Consider the following 21328-nt stretch of genomic DNA (forward strand, 5'->3'; position numbering starts at 1 on the left):
GTACTAGAAAATATCATAAAATAGAAAGATAGCGTGTGAGGTATAAAAAATAGCTCATTGATAATTTGTACTTATCAAAAGAGCATATAGGATATCTGAAATACTACACTATAGAAATGACAGTTACAAGTAAGCCCTAAAAATTCATTAGGTATTACGAATAGGTGTTTGATGTATCTAAGATAGATATTTTATTAATGTAGCCTACTGACGACATAATATAGGTAAATGCGGTGAGATGATCTGTGATTAAAAAAAACCTACGGTATCTGATGGTAACGCGTACGATGTCAAAATATATCGTGTCATGGTGTGCATGAAGGATGTGAAAGATAAAAAATAAATAATAAAAGAGTAAACGATATCTGTACCAAAAAGATGTAAAACGTGTGTTTGGAAACGCATGCACGGAAGATAGATGGCAGACACAAGAAAGACATCGACCACTTACCTTAGCACGATCACTCACATAAACCACATAAGACATTAGAAAGTATATAATCAATATAAAAACCACAACTCATACGTGGAACAACGCGTTTGCAGCGTCGCTGGCGAGCAGACGCGTTATTCCACAACGACATCAAGCTACGTTAAAGGAAACAGGAGATCAGTTAATATAGAAAAGTACAAAAGACAACGCAAGGCAGAAAACGGGAGCGGTGCGATTGTCGCCTTCAATATCCACACTCTACTCGTACGACGGGTCCCGCAAGGCTCCGGTACGCAGGCAACAACCAAACCCCAATATTGAAGACTAATTAATGTACACGTGGTAGCAAGCAAATAGCGAATAGTATATGAAGTCTCAACGAGCGGTGTCGCTCGCCGTGTTTTTACCTCTCGTTAACGAGCTTATCACAGAAAGGATTACGCGGCTGGCGCTTCATTATGTCAGATTCTGCCTCCTCGTAAGCCAGGGAAATGGCGGGCACCTACACAAACACTAGCTATGAGAGCGATCGGCAAGCGTGCGTCGCCACTCACGTCACGTGACCACAACATCCAACACTTAACAAGACCTTTGCAAGCACACGCCCCCATATCCCCGTATCCAGTAACCGACTCAACTAGCTCTGCACTAGAGGAAGCCAGGATATTGAACCCACTGAAGCGGAGACAAGCAGAGCGAAGCAGACGTTTGCGCTTCGACCAATCAGATTATTCAGAAATAACATGATCGAATTATCGTGTCATCTAACAATAACCTCATTGTTCTGTTGAACTTATCTGCTGCACTCCGCTTCAGTGAAAAAACATCCCTATTTCTTGCCTTATTATTCTGAGCAAGAATAGACAAATGAATCAATCTCATTGATTCATTTTGTCGAACCTCATCGCTCATCGATCCCTCAAATTATTTATTAGCCCTTTAGTGTAATCTAACATGAGTTGCGTCAATCCTTCAAAGTTTGAAGGATATAACATGATAGAATGAATTTATACCAACTCCGTTTGTTTATCTAAAGGCATCGATATTTGCATGGAAGATGAGAGGCTAGCAAAAATTCAGCCAATGAGATCGCTTCAAATTCCTACTCTCGCATAGGAAAATTAAGTGATCTGGATAAATTTTTTCCTAGCTCACCATCTCAATTAACACCGTTTCACTCCCACCTAATTTCTTCTATTTTATTCTCCCAGTACCATCAAGACAGAAAATTTTGATTCAGGACGTGTGCTTACAATATCTTGCGATGCTTATAAACTATCACAGAAAACAAAATGTTAACACATAAAAAGACCATGATATGACGTTTCGCTGATCACCACCAGGCATGTGAAACAAACTTAATCGAATAGGTAATGATGATGTTGAGTGAATCGATTTTGACTCGATGGGTCGGAATAACAATCAATGATTTGTCGAGATGATCATGATAAATGGAGGTGAAGTGATTGTTGTAAAATCGATGTGTTGTGTTTCGCCTTACATGTGCAACATTTACCAAGTACGAGATAGTTGTACTTCCTAGAAGTAACTTGTATTCGAGTCCCTTACGATAGCTTAGCCGTATAGGTAAATCTTATGACTAGGAACAAACACACAAATTAGTCTTTATATAGAAAACTGCGCATAAATTGGGTGTTACGAATTGGTGACTGGACTTTTCTTATGTTAGAAGAAAAAGCTATTAGAAGCTATTTTGTTATTCAGAACTGGGTTTCTTTCAATTCTTATCACTGTTATCAGGCTCAAAAGGGCTAGAACCCAGAACCGTACAGCCAGTTAAAAAATAAATGCTTATTCACTCTTGTCTTAAAAGTTCTTCGTGAATAGGCGCCGGAATTTATGCTAATTACAAAGCACGTAAAGCGCATTTGTGTACAGACGTATGAAGTCATTCGCATTTCTTTGGCGACTTCGAATTTGCAGTAGGTACTGAAAAATATGTAGTGTTTGGAACATGCTGCAATATGCGATAAGCTTAAAACTCCCTTTTCAATACATTTGAACTTCGTCAATCAGAATAATATTATATCGCCATTTCGTAACACAAACAACAAATATTATCAAGCGTCACTCCATCGTTATTAGAACAGGACGAACGCTAAAAAACTCCACTTAGTAGAATTCTTAAAATTAAATTCCATGTAATCATAACCAAATACTTAACCGAACCCAAAGGATAAAACCTCTTTATTAAAATCACATCAAATCAAATAACTGTATCTGTATTCGTACTGACTACTGCCTTAATATTTCAATTCGAAGCTATCGTTTCGAAATTAGTTATTATATTATTTTCAGGCATACCAAAATGTCTTTGAGATCTCTGAATTGTCATTTTTATACGCCTCTATACTTTTTTATTTTTATACACATCTTTACATTTTGAAGGTAGTCGATTATTTTCAAGGCTCTGCAAAATTTACTGTTACCTTTCGCATGTGGTATTGATTTGACACAACTTTTACGAACAGGTATTTGACGTGGCAACATTGAAGCTAATTCTTTTGTACACAATCTCTACTACAAGGGCATTGCTATTTTATAACGATCCCTGCGCAAAGGATGGTACTGGATTTAAAGTCGTTAAGTTAGGCAATTTGGTAGTTATAATTACACTGAATAGAGTTTAAAATTAGGTTCACACTCCACTCGTTCACGATACCGATACAACAGCAGCGTTAGCTGAAAACCGGTTAGGGGTTATACAAAGGCAGCACATTGTATGTAAGGGAACAGAGACCTCTCGTTGACAAGTTTGTCGCAAAAGGGGTTTCTCGGCGGGCGTTTCATTATGTCCGCCTCCGCTTCCTCGTACGCGAGCGCTATGGCAGGCACCTAGTGTCAATATCTCATTGAATACCACAGACTAGGAGAAAATTACGATTCAGAACCTTTTTTTTGCTAAATTCGGTTAAAAATACCGTTCAAACCATCTATACACAATCTATCTATACTCGTGAAAAGAAATTGTATGCTTTTTACACACTTTTTTTAAAGTTTGGTTTTTTAGTGAAATCGGCTTCTCCCGATATATTTGTGAAGCTTTAGCGTTCCGTAGTTTTCCTTTAGTCTGAGTTATAAATAGCCTAAATGGTGAGGTGTTCTCAGCTGAAAATTATTAACTTGAACATCGGACTCCGTAAAGTTGTTCTGGGATTTTATATCATCGTATAATTTATTCTACGAATACACCTTTAAAATTAAGTTAAATTATCACCAAAGAGCAACTTTACGAATGTTTTTTAAATTATATTATCAATATCACATAACATTTTTTATTAGTGATTACATAAACAGGGTGTTTCTATTGTATGTTACAGAAGTAGAAGATAAAATATTTTGGTGTAAATTCGCAGAAAAGTTTGTTGAATAGAAACCTTGCTTATATATTCGCGTTAGCGCAAGCAAATATCTATTTCAATATCGCGTATAAATTTAATTATTCCAGAACAAAAAGTGATACTAGTTCTTTTATGTAATTAACGTATCGCCAATCGCTTTCACCTCTTCTCTTGATTCCGTCCTGTTATCAAACTGTTCACAAATCCTGCAGTGTGAAAGAACCATGAACTACAGATCAAAACACTAATCCGCATCAAATCTTAAACTTTCAAGTATCAGAAAAACTGAAATATATATTCACTTGCATATCAAAATACACAATGTAAATTGAACCGTAAGCCTTAAGATTTAGAGTTGAACTTACCATGTCAGTTCCGAGATCGATACACAGGATGGTAACAGTGCCAAGGGGTAGAGGGATGTCGCATAGGATGAAGGCAAGGAAGGGCGAGATTTCTGGAATGTTCGAAGTTAGGGTGTATGCGATGGACTTCTTAAGGTTGTCGAAGATGAGGCGGCCTTCCTCCACGCCAGTTACGATTGAGGCAAAGTTGTCGTCGAGCAGGATCATGTCGGCAGCCTGTGAAATAATAGTCACTTATGATACAAATGCGCTGTTTTCAAGGCGTAAGTTTGAGCTCCAAGCCGTAGGCGAAGGTTTTAATAAAGCCGAAATTTTAATTTTAATTTGTTAATGCTGCATGCATTCGTGCATGATTGCATTTGAAATTTTTTCAGTTTTTCCCCATATTACCAGGAGACCAGAAACTGTAGTGAATAGTTGTTGACAGGACAGATAGTCCTGGGTGCTGACTTAGGGGTTGACCTAGACCCGTTGGCTCTCCTCCCTCTAAATGCAAACCTGACTTTAACAATAACAGACTGTTGAAGGACCGATAGTCCTGGGATCCCACTCAGTTGTGACGGTATTCTTCCAACTGTTGGCACTAGCGCCCAAGGCGACCGCTGATGCTCTCCCTCTCTAAATGCGGACACAACTTTGAACAGCCTATTTCTTTAAGAAACCTTCTTTTTTGACAGAATCTCTAGAAATTGATATTATGGAGTAGGTAACTCACTTGTTTAGACACATCGGAGCCAGCGATGCCCATGGCAACACCGATGTCCGCCTTCTTCAGAGCCGGGGAGTCGTTCACACCGTCGCCAGTCACGGCCACAATGGCACCAAGACGCTGGCAACCCTCAACGATGATCAGCTTCTGTTGTGGTGATGTGCGCGCGAAGACGATTTCCGTGTGGTACCTATTTGGATATATGGCTCAGTAAATCATACTACATGCATATAAAGAAAATTAGATCTACTATAACCGGAGTAACCGAGACTGCTAACGAATTGCGACGCTGATGCAGAAAAACACCTATGCAATACTGAACATTGGGGCCCAAAAATACTCCAAATAGAAGGAATCACGACGATGGAAGAGTAGTGTTGGTTTTTGAATCCCCACTAGTTGGATTTTAAAGGATACCAGCGGCACCAGAATGCAGTATGTAAATCTTTACAAGGGACCTATGTCCAAGCAGTCTAAAAAATTTTAAAAGCTCCAGTAAATCTCATCAAATATTAAGATTTTTTTGTGATACCTAAAAAGAAAAATAAATAACCAAAAAATTCTCAGAGTCTTCTCTGTGAGAATTTTTAATACTTCAAATTAGCCTAAAAGATAGCTAAAAAAATCTTTAGAGAACTTATTTCACACTTTGTTGGTGTCCGAGTCACCCTTCATTTATGGTTTTATTTAAATCAAACGAAGATTTAGGTTTTTTTTAAATCTCGTGGGAACCCTTTAATTTTTTTGTGATAAGATAATGATAAATTAGCCTTCGAGGTTTTCAACTACATCCATATAAAAAATTACGTTGATCAGTTTGATTGATGGATTATACTTACTTGAGAATTTCATCGAGTTGGTCCGAATTAAGTTCACGTAGCTCAGTTCCATGCACGACAGCGGCCTTGGCTTCGCGTGGGTTCACTTCAGAGACCGGGATGTTGAGGCGGGCGGCGATGTCTTCTACAGTTTCATTGCCTTCCGAGATGATTCCTACGGACTTGGCGATAGCCTTGGCAGTGATGGGGTGGTCTCCTGTTACCATGATAACCTGGGTCCAAAACAAAAAGTCTTTAATCCGAAGCACAAAGAACCCACTTTTCATTTAGAAATCAACTTTTATAATATGGTACGGCTTAAACAAGGCCGGTAGCCAGCCGAGCTACAAGGCAAAACCTATAGTCGGCCCGCATTTAAATGAAATTTCATTAATGTCGTTTGACAATGTAACCACAAGGCTTTAATGGTACCCTCCCTAATGCAAATTTAGGTAAAACCTTCATTTAATATTTAAGGCAACCTCAAATGTTAGGTTGTGTTTTCACATGGACTTAACCCTTAGTTTAATATTCCCTGGCTCAATGTGTACGCAGCATTTCGCGTATTTGAGTGTGTGAGAGATGCGTATGTGCATGATGTACCTATGTTAATGTAAATATCTCTTTTTAACCGACTTTCAAAAAGGTGGTTCTTAATTCAGCCCTTTTTTTAATGTATGTACACCGATTTTTTCGAGGTTTCTGGACCATTTTGAATTTTTTTTAATCATCAGCAGAAGTTTCCGCGGTCGTCCCATACAAAATTCTAGATTCAACCCCTTAATCCTGCAGCCTACCTATAATGGCAATTTGACTAATCAGCAAAGATCAAAAAACTGTCATACAATATTTAAGGCATCCTCGCACGCTGTAGCTTCCACATCAAATCAACGTAGTTTGTAAACTGAACATTATGTGTGCTTAGTCTCACCTTAATACCAGCAGATCGGCACTTAGCGACGGCATCAGGCACGGCGGCTCGCGGAGGGTCAATCATACTCATGAGGCCGACAAAGCGAAGGTTTTCGACGGGGAAGTTGATATCGTCCGTGTTGAACTTGTAGCCGATGGGGTACTTGTCCGAAGGTAGTTGCAGATCGCAGAAGCCGAGTACACGCTCGCCGAGACCGCCGAGTTCTAGGTACGCGTTGTTGAATGCCTCCTTCATTTCTTCGTCCAAAACCTGGGGAATTTAACAGATATGAAAATTGTTTCAACGAAATACGCCAAAAATACACCCAATTACTAATTCTCTGGTATCATCAAAATACTATACTACGAACAGTGTTCATTTTCATGTAACCATAATTATTATTTAGGCTATGGTAGTGTTCTTGTTTCCAATTTTATTATGTAAGTTTCAACCTGAGCAAGCATGAACTTGAATTTATAAATTGAATATTTATGAATAATTTAAAAAAAACTTTTTTTTGATTTTGGATGTTAATAACGGCAACACACTGGATCTAAGAAAAAAATTACAGAATATGGAGCATCAAAATAATACCTTCTCCTTTCCTCCAATAAAAATAGTGCTGCACCGTTCCAGAATCCTCTCAGGCGCTCCCTTCATCACGAGCAACTGTCTAGGATCACTACTATCGTCGCTTTCATGGATGGAAACTTGGTACTTATTCGTTGAGTTGAAGGGGATTTCGCACACTTTCTTATTCCTTTTCCTAATAGACAAGACGTCTCCGAGCGCCAATTCCATGCACTTGAGTAAAGCTGCTTCTGAAGCGTCACCAGCTACTTCCTTCTTCAGAATCGGTACACCGTCCTGACCTCCTTTGAATTCGGCGCGGTTACAGAGCGTAGCGATTTTGGCGAGCGCTTTGAATCCAGGGCTAGTGCGGTCTGAGAACAAATGAAAATGTTTTAAATTCCATATCCCAGTTCACGACAGTTATGGAACTTGTAACAAAACGTCGAGGCATCGACATCACTGGCAGGCGTACAATGTTACCTAAATTTGACACTCTAGTCCATATCCACAAGTACTGAACGCATTAGAGCAATTTTTATTTTCTATTCTTTAGATAGATTAGTTATAATAAAAAAGTCCTGAACTAATTTCACCAGATGACGCAAAATTTTACCCATAAAAGGCAACAAATCATCGTGAAAATCCAATAGGGCATAGGTTATTAATTTTTTTGCAAACAAAAACTGACGTTGTTAACATTTCAGGATGATGTGGTTTTTTTTACCAATAAGCATTATTGAAAAAACTAAAGGTTAAATTCAGAAATTCCAGAGACAATTTCATTTTCATCAACCGATAGACGTTCACTGCTGGACATAGGTCTCTTGTAGAGGTTTCCACACGCCACCATTTGCTTGATGTCGTCCACCTAGTAGAGGACTTCCAACGCTGTATTTTCCGGTGCGAAGTCGCCATTCCAGCACCTTGGAATGGGCAATCCCAACATTATTTACAATTGCACTGTTGACTTACCATATTGTACTCCAGACTGGTCCTCAGTGGTATCAGCTTCAATGATCTGGTTGTCGAACCACATGTGAGCAACAGTCATCCTATTCTGGGTTAAAGTTCCAGTCTTATCCGAGCAGATGGTAGACGTAGATCCGAGGGTTTCCACGGCTTCCAAGTTCTTTACAAGGCAGTTCTTGGAGGCCATGCGTTTGGCAGTGAGAGTCAGACATACGGTTACAGTCGCGAGCAGACCTTCTGGCACGTTAGCTACGATGATACCTGGGAAGTAATTAAGATGTGTTATGTGGAAGTCTTTGATGTGGGTGGTGTAGCGTGTGTGGTGTGTGTCAGCGCATTTAAATTGATTGCGCTTGCTGAGCAACGTGGATCCATCTCAGCAAATGATTGATGACGGAAACGTCTTTTGAGGTCTGAATTTGGTCATCTTTGGGATCCTCTTTACCAAGGTAGAGTCGAAGTAACCATTATTTCGTAGGTTATTATTTAGTTGCTGATAAAATCAGTTTAGAGTAAGCAGATCCTGGTCAAAATTCCGGGATCATGCAATAGTTTTACAATTTTGTATGATAAATAGATTTTCTGAAATTCCATTTGATTGCAGATCTGCAGAACAACAAAAAAAACGCTATAAATACCTAAAAACGGTCCAAATTTTTTAGTGAGAGCACTTACCAATGAGGAAAATGACAGCGTCAAGCCAATGGTAGCCGAGGATGAAAGCGATGACGAAGAAAGTGACGCCGAGGAACACGGCCACGCCCGTGATGAGGTGGATGAAGTGGTGGATCTCCTTCGCGATGGGCGTCTCGCCCGTGTCCAGCCCCGACGCCAGCCCCGCGATACGACCCATCACCTGACGGGACCAGAGTGTTCTGTCATGACTACTGTAGAGCTTATTCAGATCAGGGAGTTGGGATAGACATCGTACTAATAAGAACGAGTCCACGATCGCCTGACTTAGGTAAGCCCAGCGATATGACTCAATATCTGATATATTGTGATGTAAAACTTGACAGTTGGGTTGGAATTCCATGATCGCCAGCCCTACGTAGCCAATCAGCGATACGACCCATTACCTGATCTGTCATGAGTATTGTAATGTAGAGCTTATTCAGATCAGAACGTTGGTTTGGACATCGTACTAATTCGAACGTGCCCACAACCATAAACCGCATAAGCCCAGCAATAAGACTCAATACCTGATTTACCAAGAGTGTTCTGTTATGGGTCGTTGTAATGTAAAACTTGGTAGCTAAGTTGGATATCGTAGTAACTTGAGAGTCTACTATTGCCCTATGTAGCCAATCAGCGATACGACCCATTACAGCAGTGTTTTGCCATAACTATCACAATGTAGAGCTTGTGCGGCTTAGAGGTTTGGGATAGTAATAATATGAGCAAGTCCACGATCGATTGATCTTTATTGCTAATCCTAATGTGACTCTGTCATGGGTATTGTAATATAGGACTTATTCAAATTAGAGTTGGGTTTGACACCGCAATAAATCGAGTGAACCTAAGATCGCCATGGAACATATAACAGAATTGACTTACGTAGTCAATTTTGTTCCATTATGAGTCCCGTAAATTGCTATTGCGATGGAACCATGTCTCATTAACATCAGCTCGAAACTTCAGTCTAGTGCTGACGTCACTAAAATGGCGGCCACGGCATTAGCAATTTGCGGGACTTATACCTGATATATTTAAGAGAGTCATGTCATGAATGCATTAGAGTTGGGTTTGACATTTAATCGTAATAACGATCGACAGAGCCAATCCAGCGATACGTTCCATTACCTAGCGGGATAGAATGCTCCGGCATGGGTATTGTAATGTTGGGCTGGACATCGTAATAAATCAAGTGAACCTAGGATCGCCAGACTTACTTAGCCAATTCAGCGATACGTCCCTTTACCTGATTATTCAAGAGTGTCATGTCATGAATATTGTAATGTAAAACTTATTCGGATTAGTGAGTTGGGTTTGACATCAGACTTTCGTTGCCAATTTTATACGTTTAATTACCTGACAGCTCAAGAGTGTGTTATAGTGTAAACTTTAGTTAGATTAGAGAATTGGGAATTGGGATGTACATCGAAATTATTCGAGCAAGTCAGGCCTATGAATTTTTTGCGCTACAGTGTGTCATATTGAAATATCAGGGTAGAGCAGACAAACGGCGCGACATTCTGTCCACGTTTTTCTGTTTTTACCCTTGCTAACTAAGGAAGATCTGTTTCGTAAAATTTGTCACTATGAAAATTCGATCGTCTTTCCTTAAAATGTGATAGAAAAATATCAAATTTTAAGTTCAAGAAATAGAGAGACACCTAGACCCTTTCCCGTAAAAAAACTTGAGCTTTTAGTTTCACTACCCCCGTTTCTCGTACTGCCATGCAAAGTTTTGCACTTTTTGTGACATGGATAAGTACAGTTTAATGAATCATCGCTCAAAGCAGAGAACACAGAGACCCTTCACTATCATTCAGATCTCTTTTTACCTGAAACCAAAAGTATGCAAATAATAATGGGGAAAGATTCAATCCAATCCTATCAATCAGCCTCTCATACTTCTATGGCTGGACATCTACCAAATACGGTCCTGCGCCAACATAGCTCAATTAAGCCAACTGTCAGTATCAACTTTTCCGCTCCATAAGTCCTTACAGGTAGGGCACACTACCTGGGAATGTAACGGGAATGTACCTGGGAAAAGATTGGAGCATGATGAGATTTTTACTTACCGTGTTATCACCGCAGCAGATGACAACTCCTTTCGCGGTACCCTCAACAGCGTTGGTGGAGAAAAATGCGAGGTTCTTGGTTTCCAGGGGGTTCTCGTTGGTGAATTCGTGTCCGCGAGACTGGGGCTCGGACTCGCCGGTCAAACTCGAGTTATCTACTTTGAAGCCGCGGGCCTCGATGATACGGATGTCAGCTGGGATCCGGTCGCCGAATTTCACCTGATCGATGAATAAACATCATTAATCTCTGAATCATAAAAGGATTTCTTACTTTTTGTGTCTTTCCACCAAGTTTTAAAACCTATTGTATTTTGGAGGCGTTTATTTTTTTACACCGAAAACAAGTTGTGCCTGTAGGAATTTCTACTTGGTCTAATTGCTAATTCAAAGAGCGACAAAACATTTTCGAAACAAGGATACCATTTTATTTTTGCAGAAAGGCCTACATTTTCTTATGTTTGCAGTTTCCACTAAGCTGCGGGTTTCGTTGAAGAAAATACGATCGATTTCGATTTCTTCATTTACGATTCAACATTTAGACGGTTTTGGACAAAATTATTACAGTAAAATTCATAAATAGTCATCATAGTTATTATAAGTTCTAAGAGCAAAATAATTGTCTATGTTTATTGATTAGCAAAAAAAACTTAGCCTGCATAACAATAATGTAGTAACATTAGTTCTAGAATAAATCGTGTAACTCACTTCAACAATATCGCCAAGTACGAGGTCTTCAGCGCGCAACGTTAACTTTTCTCCCTCGCGGATGACGGTGGCGAACTGAGGTACCATGTTCTTGAAGGATTCCATGATTTTGGAGGACTTGCTTTCCTGGTAGTACGAGAAGATGCCGGTCACGATCACCACGGCCGCTAATACAATTCCAAGGTATAAGTTGTCGTCCGCTGGCTCCTCGACCGTACTCGCCTAAAAACCAATCGAAAAAATTATCAAGTGTTCTGCAACTAGTCACTATAGTCATAGACATTTTAATATTATGCTCCGAGCATATTTTTAGCTCTTACTAAAACGAGGAACTCTTATCCTTTCGATCAGTCCATCTGTCTGTACGAACCGTGTACCAGAAAATATTTTGTCTCGATTTGGTCTGGGAAAGTTCTAGTGCATTGGAGGCCGAAAAAGCTCATAAACGCATTTTGGGCAACAGTACGGATGTATATTTTTAGTACGTTGATTAAAAGCTTGTTATCTACCATTTACAACAAGTTTTTTTTTTGTTGCATTTAGTTTCACCTCAATCACTATTTTTACTGCTCTAATGTTGAAAAGAGGACCAAAATGTCAGATTTTCTTTACTTTATGTTACGTGTTACGTCTGTTAATTAGTTCTAAGACCTCGAGAAGTTAAGACAGCACATTGCCACATTTTACGACAGGTAGGGAACTTGTAACAAAATATCGAGGCTTCGACGTCACTGGCAGGCGTCAAATGTTAGCTACATTTGAGGCTAGGTAGGTTATGTAACAACTATTTTTCTTTGATTTCGCGTCACCCATAGCCCTATATATTATAGTGACATCGTCGATTCAGGATTAAACCGAGAGTTCCCTCACTCTAGTTCACTCTGACATAGCTTACCTGGATTCCGTAGGCAATAAAGCATAGAATAGCACCAATCCATAGTAATAACGCGAAGCCGCCGAAGAGATTTTTACAAAACTTTACCCATTCGGGCGTTTGTTTTGGGGGTGTGAGTGAGTTTGGACCGTCTCGTTCAAGGTTTTCTTTCGCTTTTGCATGACTAAGTCCCTGAATTAAAAATATAATAATTAAAAACTATGTATCTTAAAAAAATCTATAGAAAATCTAGATAAAAATGGTTTATAAATAGCATATTAAAACTTATACTAGATATTTTTTCACACAAAGGTCTGAACTTGGTAAGATGCTGAGTCGATTTACGTCCGGTTTCAATGTCAATTATATATATGATCTGCCGTAAATTAAATTGTACGGTATTTTCTGACAAATAAAAGACGTTAATAAGTAACGTATCGACAGATCACAGATGGATTATTATTGGATCCCAACGCTATACGTAAGTCGACAAGTGGTTTAAGAAAAAGTGTCAGATTTCCATTAGAATTAAACTATCTTAAATTCCAAATAATTACTTATTCCAAATTCTTTTTGGAAAAATGGTCAAGGAAAAGTACACATTTTTTGTTTACAGGTTCATCAATCAAAATAGCAAAGTAATAATATAGAGTAATTAAAGTAATTAATAAAATAAATATACAGTAATTTAGAGATATTTTTCAAAATGTACTTACATTTTCGGGGTGTGTCTGAAATCTTTGGTAAAGTTCTTCGGGTGTGACTTTGTGGAAATCAATATCTAATTCCTGTTTCAGGTCATCTAAATCCCCAGGTTTCCGTTTTTTCGCAGGTGGTTTCCGGCGTGTCTAAGCAAACACAACATATTTCCTAATCACTTTCTTATATTCAAAAGCTAATACATAATTCCAAAATTGAGATGCTCTAAGGCTAGATTACGGGCCACACTCCTGAGATTTTTCCATACTTGCAAAAATACCATCATCATCATCATGATCAACTGCATCACATCATCATGGTCCTGAGAGTCACAGAGTGAGAAGGGTTTTGGCTGTAGTCTAAAACGCCAAGTGCGGATTGGCAGACTTCACACACCTTTGAGAACATTATAAAGAACTCTCAAGTAAGCAGGTTCCCTCACGATGTTTTCCTTCAAACTAGATAAAGCAAGTGATATTTAATTGCTTAAAATACACATAACTCCGAAAAGTTAGAGGTGCAAAAATATGCGTATACTATAGAATTTAAATGCGTTATTCTTGGGCCATCTCTACTCTAACCTTGAATATTAATAAAATTACATCATAATTATCATTTTTTACTGTAAGACTAAAAAAAAAAAATTATGTTTAAGTACTAATTTTAAGAATAGCAAAATAATATTAATGAGAAATCATGATGATTTAAGACATTCCACGGTGACGATTGAAAATTGCTAACTATTTAACCCACTTCCAAAAAGGTTCTCAATTCGATCAGTTTCTTTTCAGTATCCGATTTAATTAATCTTCTAACTAGATAAATTAGTGCAGCTGTCAATCGTTACCCGTGAGACCTTAATGAGATGATAATGCAAATTAAAAACCTTGTACTGTCCGTCAGCGGTTCTATTATCATCCTTTAGTGGGCCGATGGTGGCGACGCGGTAGGAGTCGGTGCGGCCATGCTGCAAACATAACTAGGGGCTAGACACATTCTACAAGGCGGCCCTAGGGCCATGCATATGGATCTAGGTGACTTGTGGACGTGAACATAAACTGTACCAAGTGTTTTTGATGTTAACTTCATTTAAGGTGTTACAAAAGGATCATCCATTGTTATTGCATTCAGATTTTTTAATCCTGTGGGAACTCTTTGATTTTACGAGATAAAATTTCCTCTTTGAGTTGAGTTCGTCTTTGAGATGCGAAGCGGATTGGGTGTGAAAAGGTAATATAGACAAGCAGACCATCTTTGCAATTTTATAAAATAAGTATGAATGTCGAAAAACAGCGTTTGAAACGCTCGTATGAAACTTACATTGAAAAGTCTCTAGAAAACATATTATGCATGTGATAAAGAAATTAATCACATGCATACGTTTTCTAGAGACTTTTCAATGTAAGTTTCATAGTAACGTAGACTCCAACTTATTTCCAGATTTTTTACACCAGCGAAGTTGGGGCGGGTTAAGTTTTTATCATCTCTATCACTCCCTCACATTTTAAAGAGTGTCATCTAAAGTTAACAATCTATGGATGCCCGTTAACCAAATTTAATCATTCTATCAAAATCACTTGGTACCTGTTAACAATGGAAAGTAACTGGCCTACGAAAAAATAAATTTACGAAAGGCAGTCACTTTAAAAATAAAAATTAGCACCCAAAATTCAGATGATTAGGTGTGACAAGCAAAAATACCTAAGTATCTAGGGATCTATTCAAATCAGTCTTAATATAAAGTACTAGGGTACCATGCAGTGTCAGGGACTTGACGGGGCCACGTTGATTGCACACTATTTGCTCGTGTACTGACGCGTGTGGAAGTGATATGTATACATAAAATATACCAAACGGAATTATTTGGGACCGTTTCAGAACGCAGCTCAGCCCGGCTGCGTGCCTGATACTGCATGGTTATCTACCAAGAGCTTTGGCCTACTAAGCTATGGTATAAAACAAGCCAAAATACTCAAGTATTTTAAACATTAAAATGTATGAATGAAACAGCACTGCTAATATTCATAGGTAGGTTGATATAATGAACGTGCTTTGATACGGATTCAATTACCATTGTAAAACGCAGACCACTATTATATTATTGTAAAGAGTTGTACTGCAAAGAGAATAACCGCAGGGCCATGGCCTTGTCGTATAACCGACTACCGACAGCGGACGCATTGATGCCACAGTCATCAGTAAAGAGTTCTGTGTTCCATTCAGTACTGACCAATCAAAGACAAATAAATGCTTATTTGACTGTTGCAGTCTATTTTATGTGTACAGAGAACGGGAAAGCAGAACTATGTACTAGGATCGACGCATTAAAAACGTGATAAAAAGAACTCTTTGAGGTAGACCGTGGTATGTATATTTCAAACAACAGAAGTGCGCTTCTCCTTTTTTTAATTCCAACTTTTTTATTTGAACTAAATAGGCAGGCATTCGCTTGACTCCAATTACACCATTTAGTAGGATGATGCAGCATAAGATGGAGTGCGCATGCCTAGAAGGTCTCTATTCAGTTTTCTTTTGAAGGTTCCATTATGATAATTGGTGACAATGGATAGGCTTGCACTTGACGACAATCATGGTTGATAGATAGCAATGATGCGGTCTAAGTTGGAGCGCGCTTGTCTAGAAGATGCCTATTTACACTTGCCTTGAAGGTAGGGTAGTATAGTACTTTCTTCTATTAATGGCACTATACGTGTAAGTAAATTATAGTAGGCGTCAGGTGGAGATGGCAATCGGGGTATGAGGCGCGAAGGACCGCACCGGGTTAGCGCGCGGGCTGTGCGGGTGTGCGGGGAGTCCCAATCCCAAATGGCATCTCGACATGTCGCGTACTATACTTATATTCAGGGCACATAGCAACAGCAATGTGGCCACAAGGTGTGACCTTGAGGCGCAGTTCTATAGTCCTGTTAGGGGGCACCGGCTCAATGGCGTTCAATTGTGCCGAGCTACGAGTAGATGCGTGTGCGAACCTCACTATATGGAGCGCGCACCTCACATAATGTGCATCGATCGTTGGCACTGGCCTACTTTACATGCGCACGCATTTTCAAATCCTACGCTTATTTTAGGTCATCAGCGCCCTCTTTAAATATTAATCTACACAGGGCATAGACAATTGTGATGATGCCTATGGCAAAAATAAATTAGTTCTTAGGAAATATTAAATAGAGGAGGGTCTTCCAAAATTCGTAAAATCCACGTCCGCTGTTAATTTTAAGCTTGTTAACTATTTCAAGTTATCGATTTAACTAAAAAATCATCTAAAATTATGTCAAATGATTATGGCGTCACATCTATGTATTTCATGCAAGCTCCTTTCTAAGCAAGTGTTTTGGCGTTTGATAAAAAGTCACTGATTTGACTAGTAGTCATCATCCCTATTTTAAATAGTCAATGGTGCTTCGGTAGTTCACATCTAACTAAACCAAATTATTCTTATAGGTTTAAAGGTAGAGTTATCCTTTTTCGTAGTACAGGACGTATGACAGGAATAGCACTACACTTATGCCTGTAAATGTTTAGTGATTTGTGTACAAACGAATAAGCAACAATTTTCTTGCTATAGAAATAAACACCTTAATTTAAAGATATTTTTCACTTGTAAAATAATGAATGTTATAATTGCAATTTATAGTCTTTTCATTTTGAAAAGAATCGCACCAATTTTAGAACTGCTAATTTGGTTTACAGATTTGGTACTGCTGTGGTACCGTTCATAATTATTGCTCTCATTTCCTATACCGCATAAAGGAGCACAATAAATGACGCGTCTAGTGTAGATATTCTACGCATCGCTGTTGTATCGCGACCTTTTTGCAGCTGTATCGCTGCAAAAAGTAGTGACTTGTCTACCAATGTACGCTGAGCTCGGCTCGACTAAGCAACAAACCTACAAATGTATGAAAATATGGATTGGCACTTAAAGTCAGCTTAAAGTAGTTGGAAAACGTTCCTGTGTATATGCGATACATCACTCGGCATAACTGCGCATTGGATAAATTTTATGACTAGGTTATGACCCAGTTTTAGTATTATACAGCTGGGTATAAGCAATGGGGATTATGGCCGCAATAACTATAGCATTGTGTGCGAACTCGCCATAATGTCACGGCGTCTAAATGCGTCCGCGTTGCCGTAAACAAGCCGTCGGTCGTCGCTGTCGATAATTGATGAACGTTTTCATAGCGGACCTCATTACACCGCGCCCTGAATTCCTGTGAAGGTTACATTTGGAGTAGGAACAACGTAACAATATGTCGCGGGATATTTCGCAAATGACGTTTAATTTTATGATGACGCGGATGCTAAAATAGGAGTGACTATTCCACGACTATTCATGTTTTCAATTCAAATACATGCGAAAACAATCTTGTCACAATAATTGATTTACAGCAAAATGTTGATGAATATATTCATAGCGGACCGAAACACCGCGTCCCGAATTCCTGTGAAGGATACATTGGGAGCAGGATCGAATCGAACAAAACGTCGCGTCGCGGGGTGTGCGAGTTAAGAGGCCATTTCGCAAAGGCCTTTTAATTGTATGATGATGCGGGTGCTAAAATAGAAGTAACTATTTGCAATTATTTGTCATAATAAATAACTATTGATTTACAGCAAAATGTCGATGAATGTTTCCTAGCGAACCTCATTACACCGCGCCCTGAGTTGGAGCAGGAACGAATGGAACAATACGTCGCGGGATATGCGAGTTACGAGGCCATTCCGCAAAGGGCTTTTAATTTTATTATGATGCGGATGCCAAAATAGAAGTAACTGTTCATATATTTTAAAATACATGCGAAAACAATTTTGTCACAATAATTTTTTTTTTAATTTATTGATCACGTAGAATTTCAATAATACATTTAAAATATACAAGTTCGCCATCTTCTAGAAGTTGAAGTTTATGTGATAATTTATGAAATAATTGATTTACATTGAAAATTTTGTCAAAGAAAGTCTTTAATTAATTAATGAATCTATTGCTAATGTTGCTAGTGCTATTAAAAGACTAGAAATAGCAGGGGCAGAATGAATTAAAAGGGAATACGACAGCATTTTGTTTAACAAAATGCTGTCTAGATTTTGTGAACATTCTGAATGATTAGCTCATACACGAGCTTGTATTATATGCACGAGTTTCGCAAAGGGCTTTTAGTTTCATGATGACGCGGATGCTAAAATAGAAGTGACTATTCATATAATTTCAAATATATGCGAAAGATACTATGTCATAAAATTTTTATTTACAGCAAAATTAAGTTGTCTAATATCAAATTGCCTTGTACAAAGTCCGCATAGTGAAAATATTGCTAAGGTGGTTTTTAGTCTTACTTTAGGGATGATGGGGGCAGGTGAATTTAGCAAGGAATATGACTTTAGACAAAATGTCTATTATTTGTGAACATTCTGAATGGGCGATCTACGAGTATGGGGCCGTTTCGCAAAGGGCTTTTGAATTTATGATGACGCGTCACGCGGGTGGTTAAATAGATGTGACTTATACATATGATTTATAAATTGTCAAAATATATGCGAAAGCAATTTGTCGCAAGAATTTCATTTACAGCAATATTAAGTTATTAGCAAAGTCCCTTACACCAAGTCCTTGAAAATTAATTAATCTAATGTGTTTTTAATAGACTTTCAGGGTGGCGTTCACAAAATTAATTTAGCACTCTATAAATCGAGTAGTACTAACACAGTCAACGCAGCCACCGAAGAAGTTTACGTTAAATATTTAGTAGCAAACACTTCTATCGGCAGTTGGAATTGATTTGTTACTCGTAGATGAACGCGTAGAGAAACTTTCCTCGGGGCAAAGTGACAAAATGATGAAAAATTCATACGATGGAAATGGAATTACTGGTGCACGTTGGAAGGAAGGCGTGCTCCATCCGTTACATAAGCGGCGGGCAGCGCGCGTGCGCACTGCGGGCCCACCCCTCCCGCTACCCTCGACATAAATAGCTAAAAGACAAGGTTGCCACCCCCGGGCCCCAGCGACCGCATTCTATAATCTCTGTAAAGGTTAATCCGGAATATCTGATAGAAAATAGAATCCGGTTCCGTCGAGGATAAAACATGCAAGAAAGAACGACGTGGCATTGTGACATTTCACCGGGTGGAAAAATAATGGGAGCAGCGCGACACAGTTGTCCTACCAGTTGTCCTTGGAAGACTTTATTAGGGTCCCGTACCTGGAGGGTGCCAACGGGCCTTATTAAGCCTACGCTGTCCTTCTGTCTGTCAGAGGCCTGTATCTCATAAACCGTAATAGGTAGAGTTGTTATTTTCACAGTGTATTTCTATTGTCATTATAACAACAAATACTTAATATAAATTTCAAAATGGCCGCCATGTAAATTAAATATACATAAAAAGTACAGTGTTACATCTTGTACAATGGTACTGATCTCCATAACGCGACTCCTGCTCGCACTTGACCGGTTTATTTATTTATTTTATTCGTACTTACTAAAAATAATAATATTAAAAAGTAAAAGACAAAAAGTGGGCAGAAAAGCACTTAAAAGATGCTAGTAAATGCTTAAATAAATATTAAGTATATTAATATATTCATTAAAAACTTACGTAAAAATACATATTACATAAATGCAGACTTTATCGGACTTTATCATTGAGCAGAGTACCTACGTTTTAGTAATACAAGATCATCAGCGAAATACCTTAATTAAATAAAGGTCGCTCTTATAATTTAATTAATGTAATATAACGCTATTAGTAATTTATTGCGCATTTTGATTGGGCTAGTGTATCTATGATTGGGCTACTAGGTATAGTGATAGTCGAATAATTCAGTTTCAAATCAACAACACAAAATAAGATATATTTTGTGTCAACAACCTAATGGCAAAGAGCAAAAAACATTGATGGCAAAAAGCGACAAAGTGCGAGTAAGACTGGTGCACCAAGGGTTCCGTTAATTGGGAGGATAATAAACAACCGCGTGAAAAACCAAATACATGATGGCGTTACAATTTGAAAACCCCTAAAAATATTCGACTTTCCTGGTCACATTTTGTAATGAATTGGTATTTTCAGTTCAGTCATCTGTAGCTCAGTCCATCTACGAGCCGTGATAGCAGACAGACAGCAAGTGGCATTAATAGAGATCCGTTTTGCCCTTTGCGTCCGGAACTCTAAAAGTTGGGACCAGAATCAAATGTGAGCGGTCATTGCGATCAGATATTCAATGTCACGGTCACGAAACTGCTTAATACTGAAAATTTGTGGTTACTATCGTAGTAGCTTCGCATGTGAATGAGACAATTATTTTTAACTTGTCGGCGTCGCGACGCGTGTGTGGTTTCTACATGCAATTATAATATGCTGCCGTTGCCAAAACACTATTAGAAGCTAAATTCACGTGTCTTTGTTGATGTAGTGGTGTTACATGTACATCAACGTTAGCTACTAGGTAGTCTATCGGAAAAAATTGCTCTCCTTCTTTAGCTATGAAATTAATATTCTGTATATATGAAAGTAAAAGCTGACTGACTGACTGACTGATCTATCAACGCACAGCTCAAACCATTAGACGGGTCGGGCTGAAATTTTGCATGCAGATAGCTATTATGATGTAGGCATCCGCTAAGAAAGGATTTTCAAAAAATCCGTCCGTTGTCAAATAACATAATACGGAACCCTATCATATGTGTGCTGATACACACGACCATTTATTGAAAAATATAATGAACAGGAGCAGCATAAAATAAGTAATAAAGGCCTTTATAAATTACTAGCTTATGCTTGCGACTTCATCCGCGTGGACTACAAAAATTTCAAACCCCTATTTTACCCTCTTAGGGGTTGAATTTTCAAAATCCTTTCTTAGCGGACGTCTACATCATAATAGTTATTTGCATGCCAAATTTCACCCCGATCCGTCCTGTAGTTTGAGCTGTGCGTTGATAGATCAGTCAGTGAGTCACGATTTTTCTTTTATATATTTAGATAAGATACTGGATTAACAATGCTTTTTAAAACTATCTCCACTTTTAAATTAGCATTGAGTGTTTAAGATGTTTTTGAAAGTCATTGAACTCCAGATAGGATTGCAATCGAATTGTGTTTATGTTTTCATTTTCATTATTTAGTAATGAGACGTTAT

The 21328-nt window shown here is 38.5% G+C and overlaps 1 protein-coding gene across 6 annotated transcripts in view; it reads right to left on the reverse strand.

Moving 5' to 3' along the window:
* The window catches only part of Atpalpha (sodium/potassium-transporting ATPase subunit alpha), a 94678-nt gene that overhangs the window by 6159 nt on the left and 67191 nt on the right, over window positions 1-21328 (reverse strand). For 3 of the 6 annotated variants that reach the window (XM_034978010.2, XM_034978005.2, XM_034978009.2), the window contains 13 exons: window positions 14057-14137; window positions 13188-13319; window positions 12493-12663; window positions 11598-11819; window positions 10893-11111; window positions 8818-8998; window positions 8146-8403; window positions 7195-7544; window positions 6619-6870; window positions 5709-5920; window positions 4876-5059; window positions 4161-4376; window positions 841-935 (listed from right to left, as the gene is read on the reverse strand). In XM_034978010.2, coding sequence (XP_034833901.1) covers window positions 841-935; window positions 4161-4376; window positions 4876-5059; window positions 5709-5920; window positions 6619-6870; window positions 7195-7544; window positions 8146-8403; window positions 8818-8998; window positions 10893-11111; window positions 11598-11819; window positions 12493-12663; window positions 13188-13319; window positions 14057-14137 — 2573 coding nt within the window. Of the gene's footprint in view, window positions 1-840; window positions 936-3194; window positions 3290-4160; window positions 4377-4875; window positions 5060-5708; window positions 5921-6618; window positions 6871-7194; window positions 7545-8145; window positions 8404-8817; window positions 8999-10892; window positions 11112-11597; window positions 11820-12492; window positions 12664-13187; window positions 13320-14056; window positions 14138-21328 lie in introns of all 6 variants that reach the window. The other 3 variants (XM_034978006.2, XM_069504517.1, XM_034978008.2) reach the window with 3 other exon arrangements.

The sequence above is a fragment of the Maniola hyperantus genome, chromosome 18, assembly GCF_902806685.2.
Source record: "Maniola hyperantus chromosome 18, iAphHyp1.2, whole genome shotgun sequence".
Taxonomy (NCBI): domain Eukaryota; kingdom Metazoa; phylum Arthropoda; class Insecta; order Lepidoptera; family Nymphalidae; genus Maniola; species Maniola hyperantus.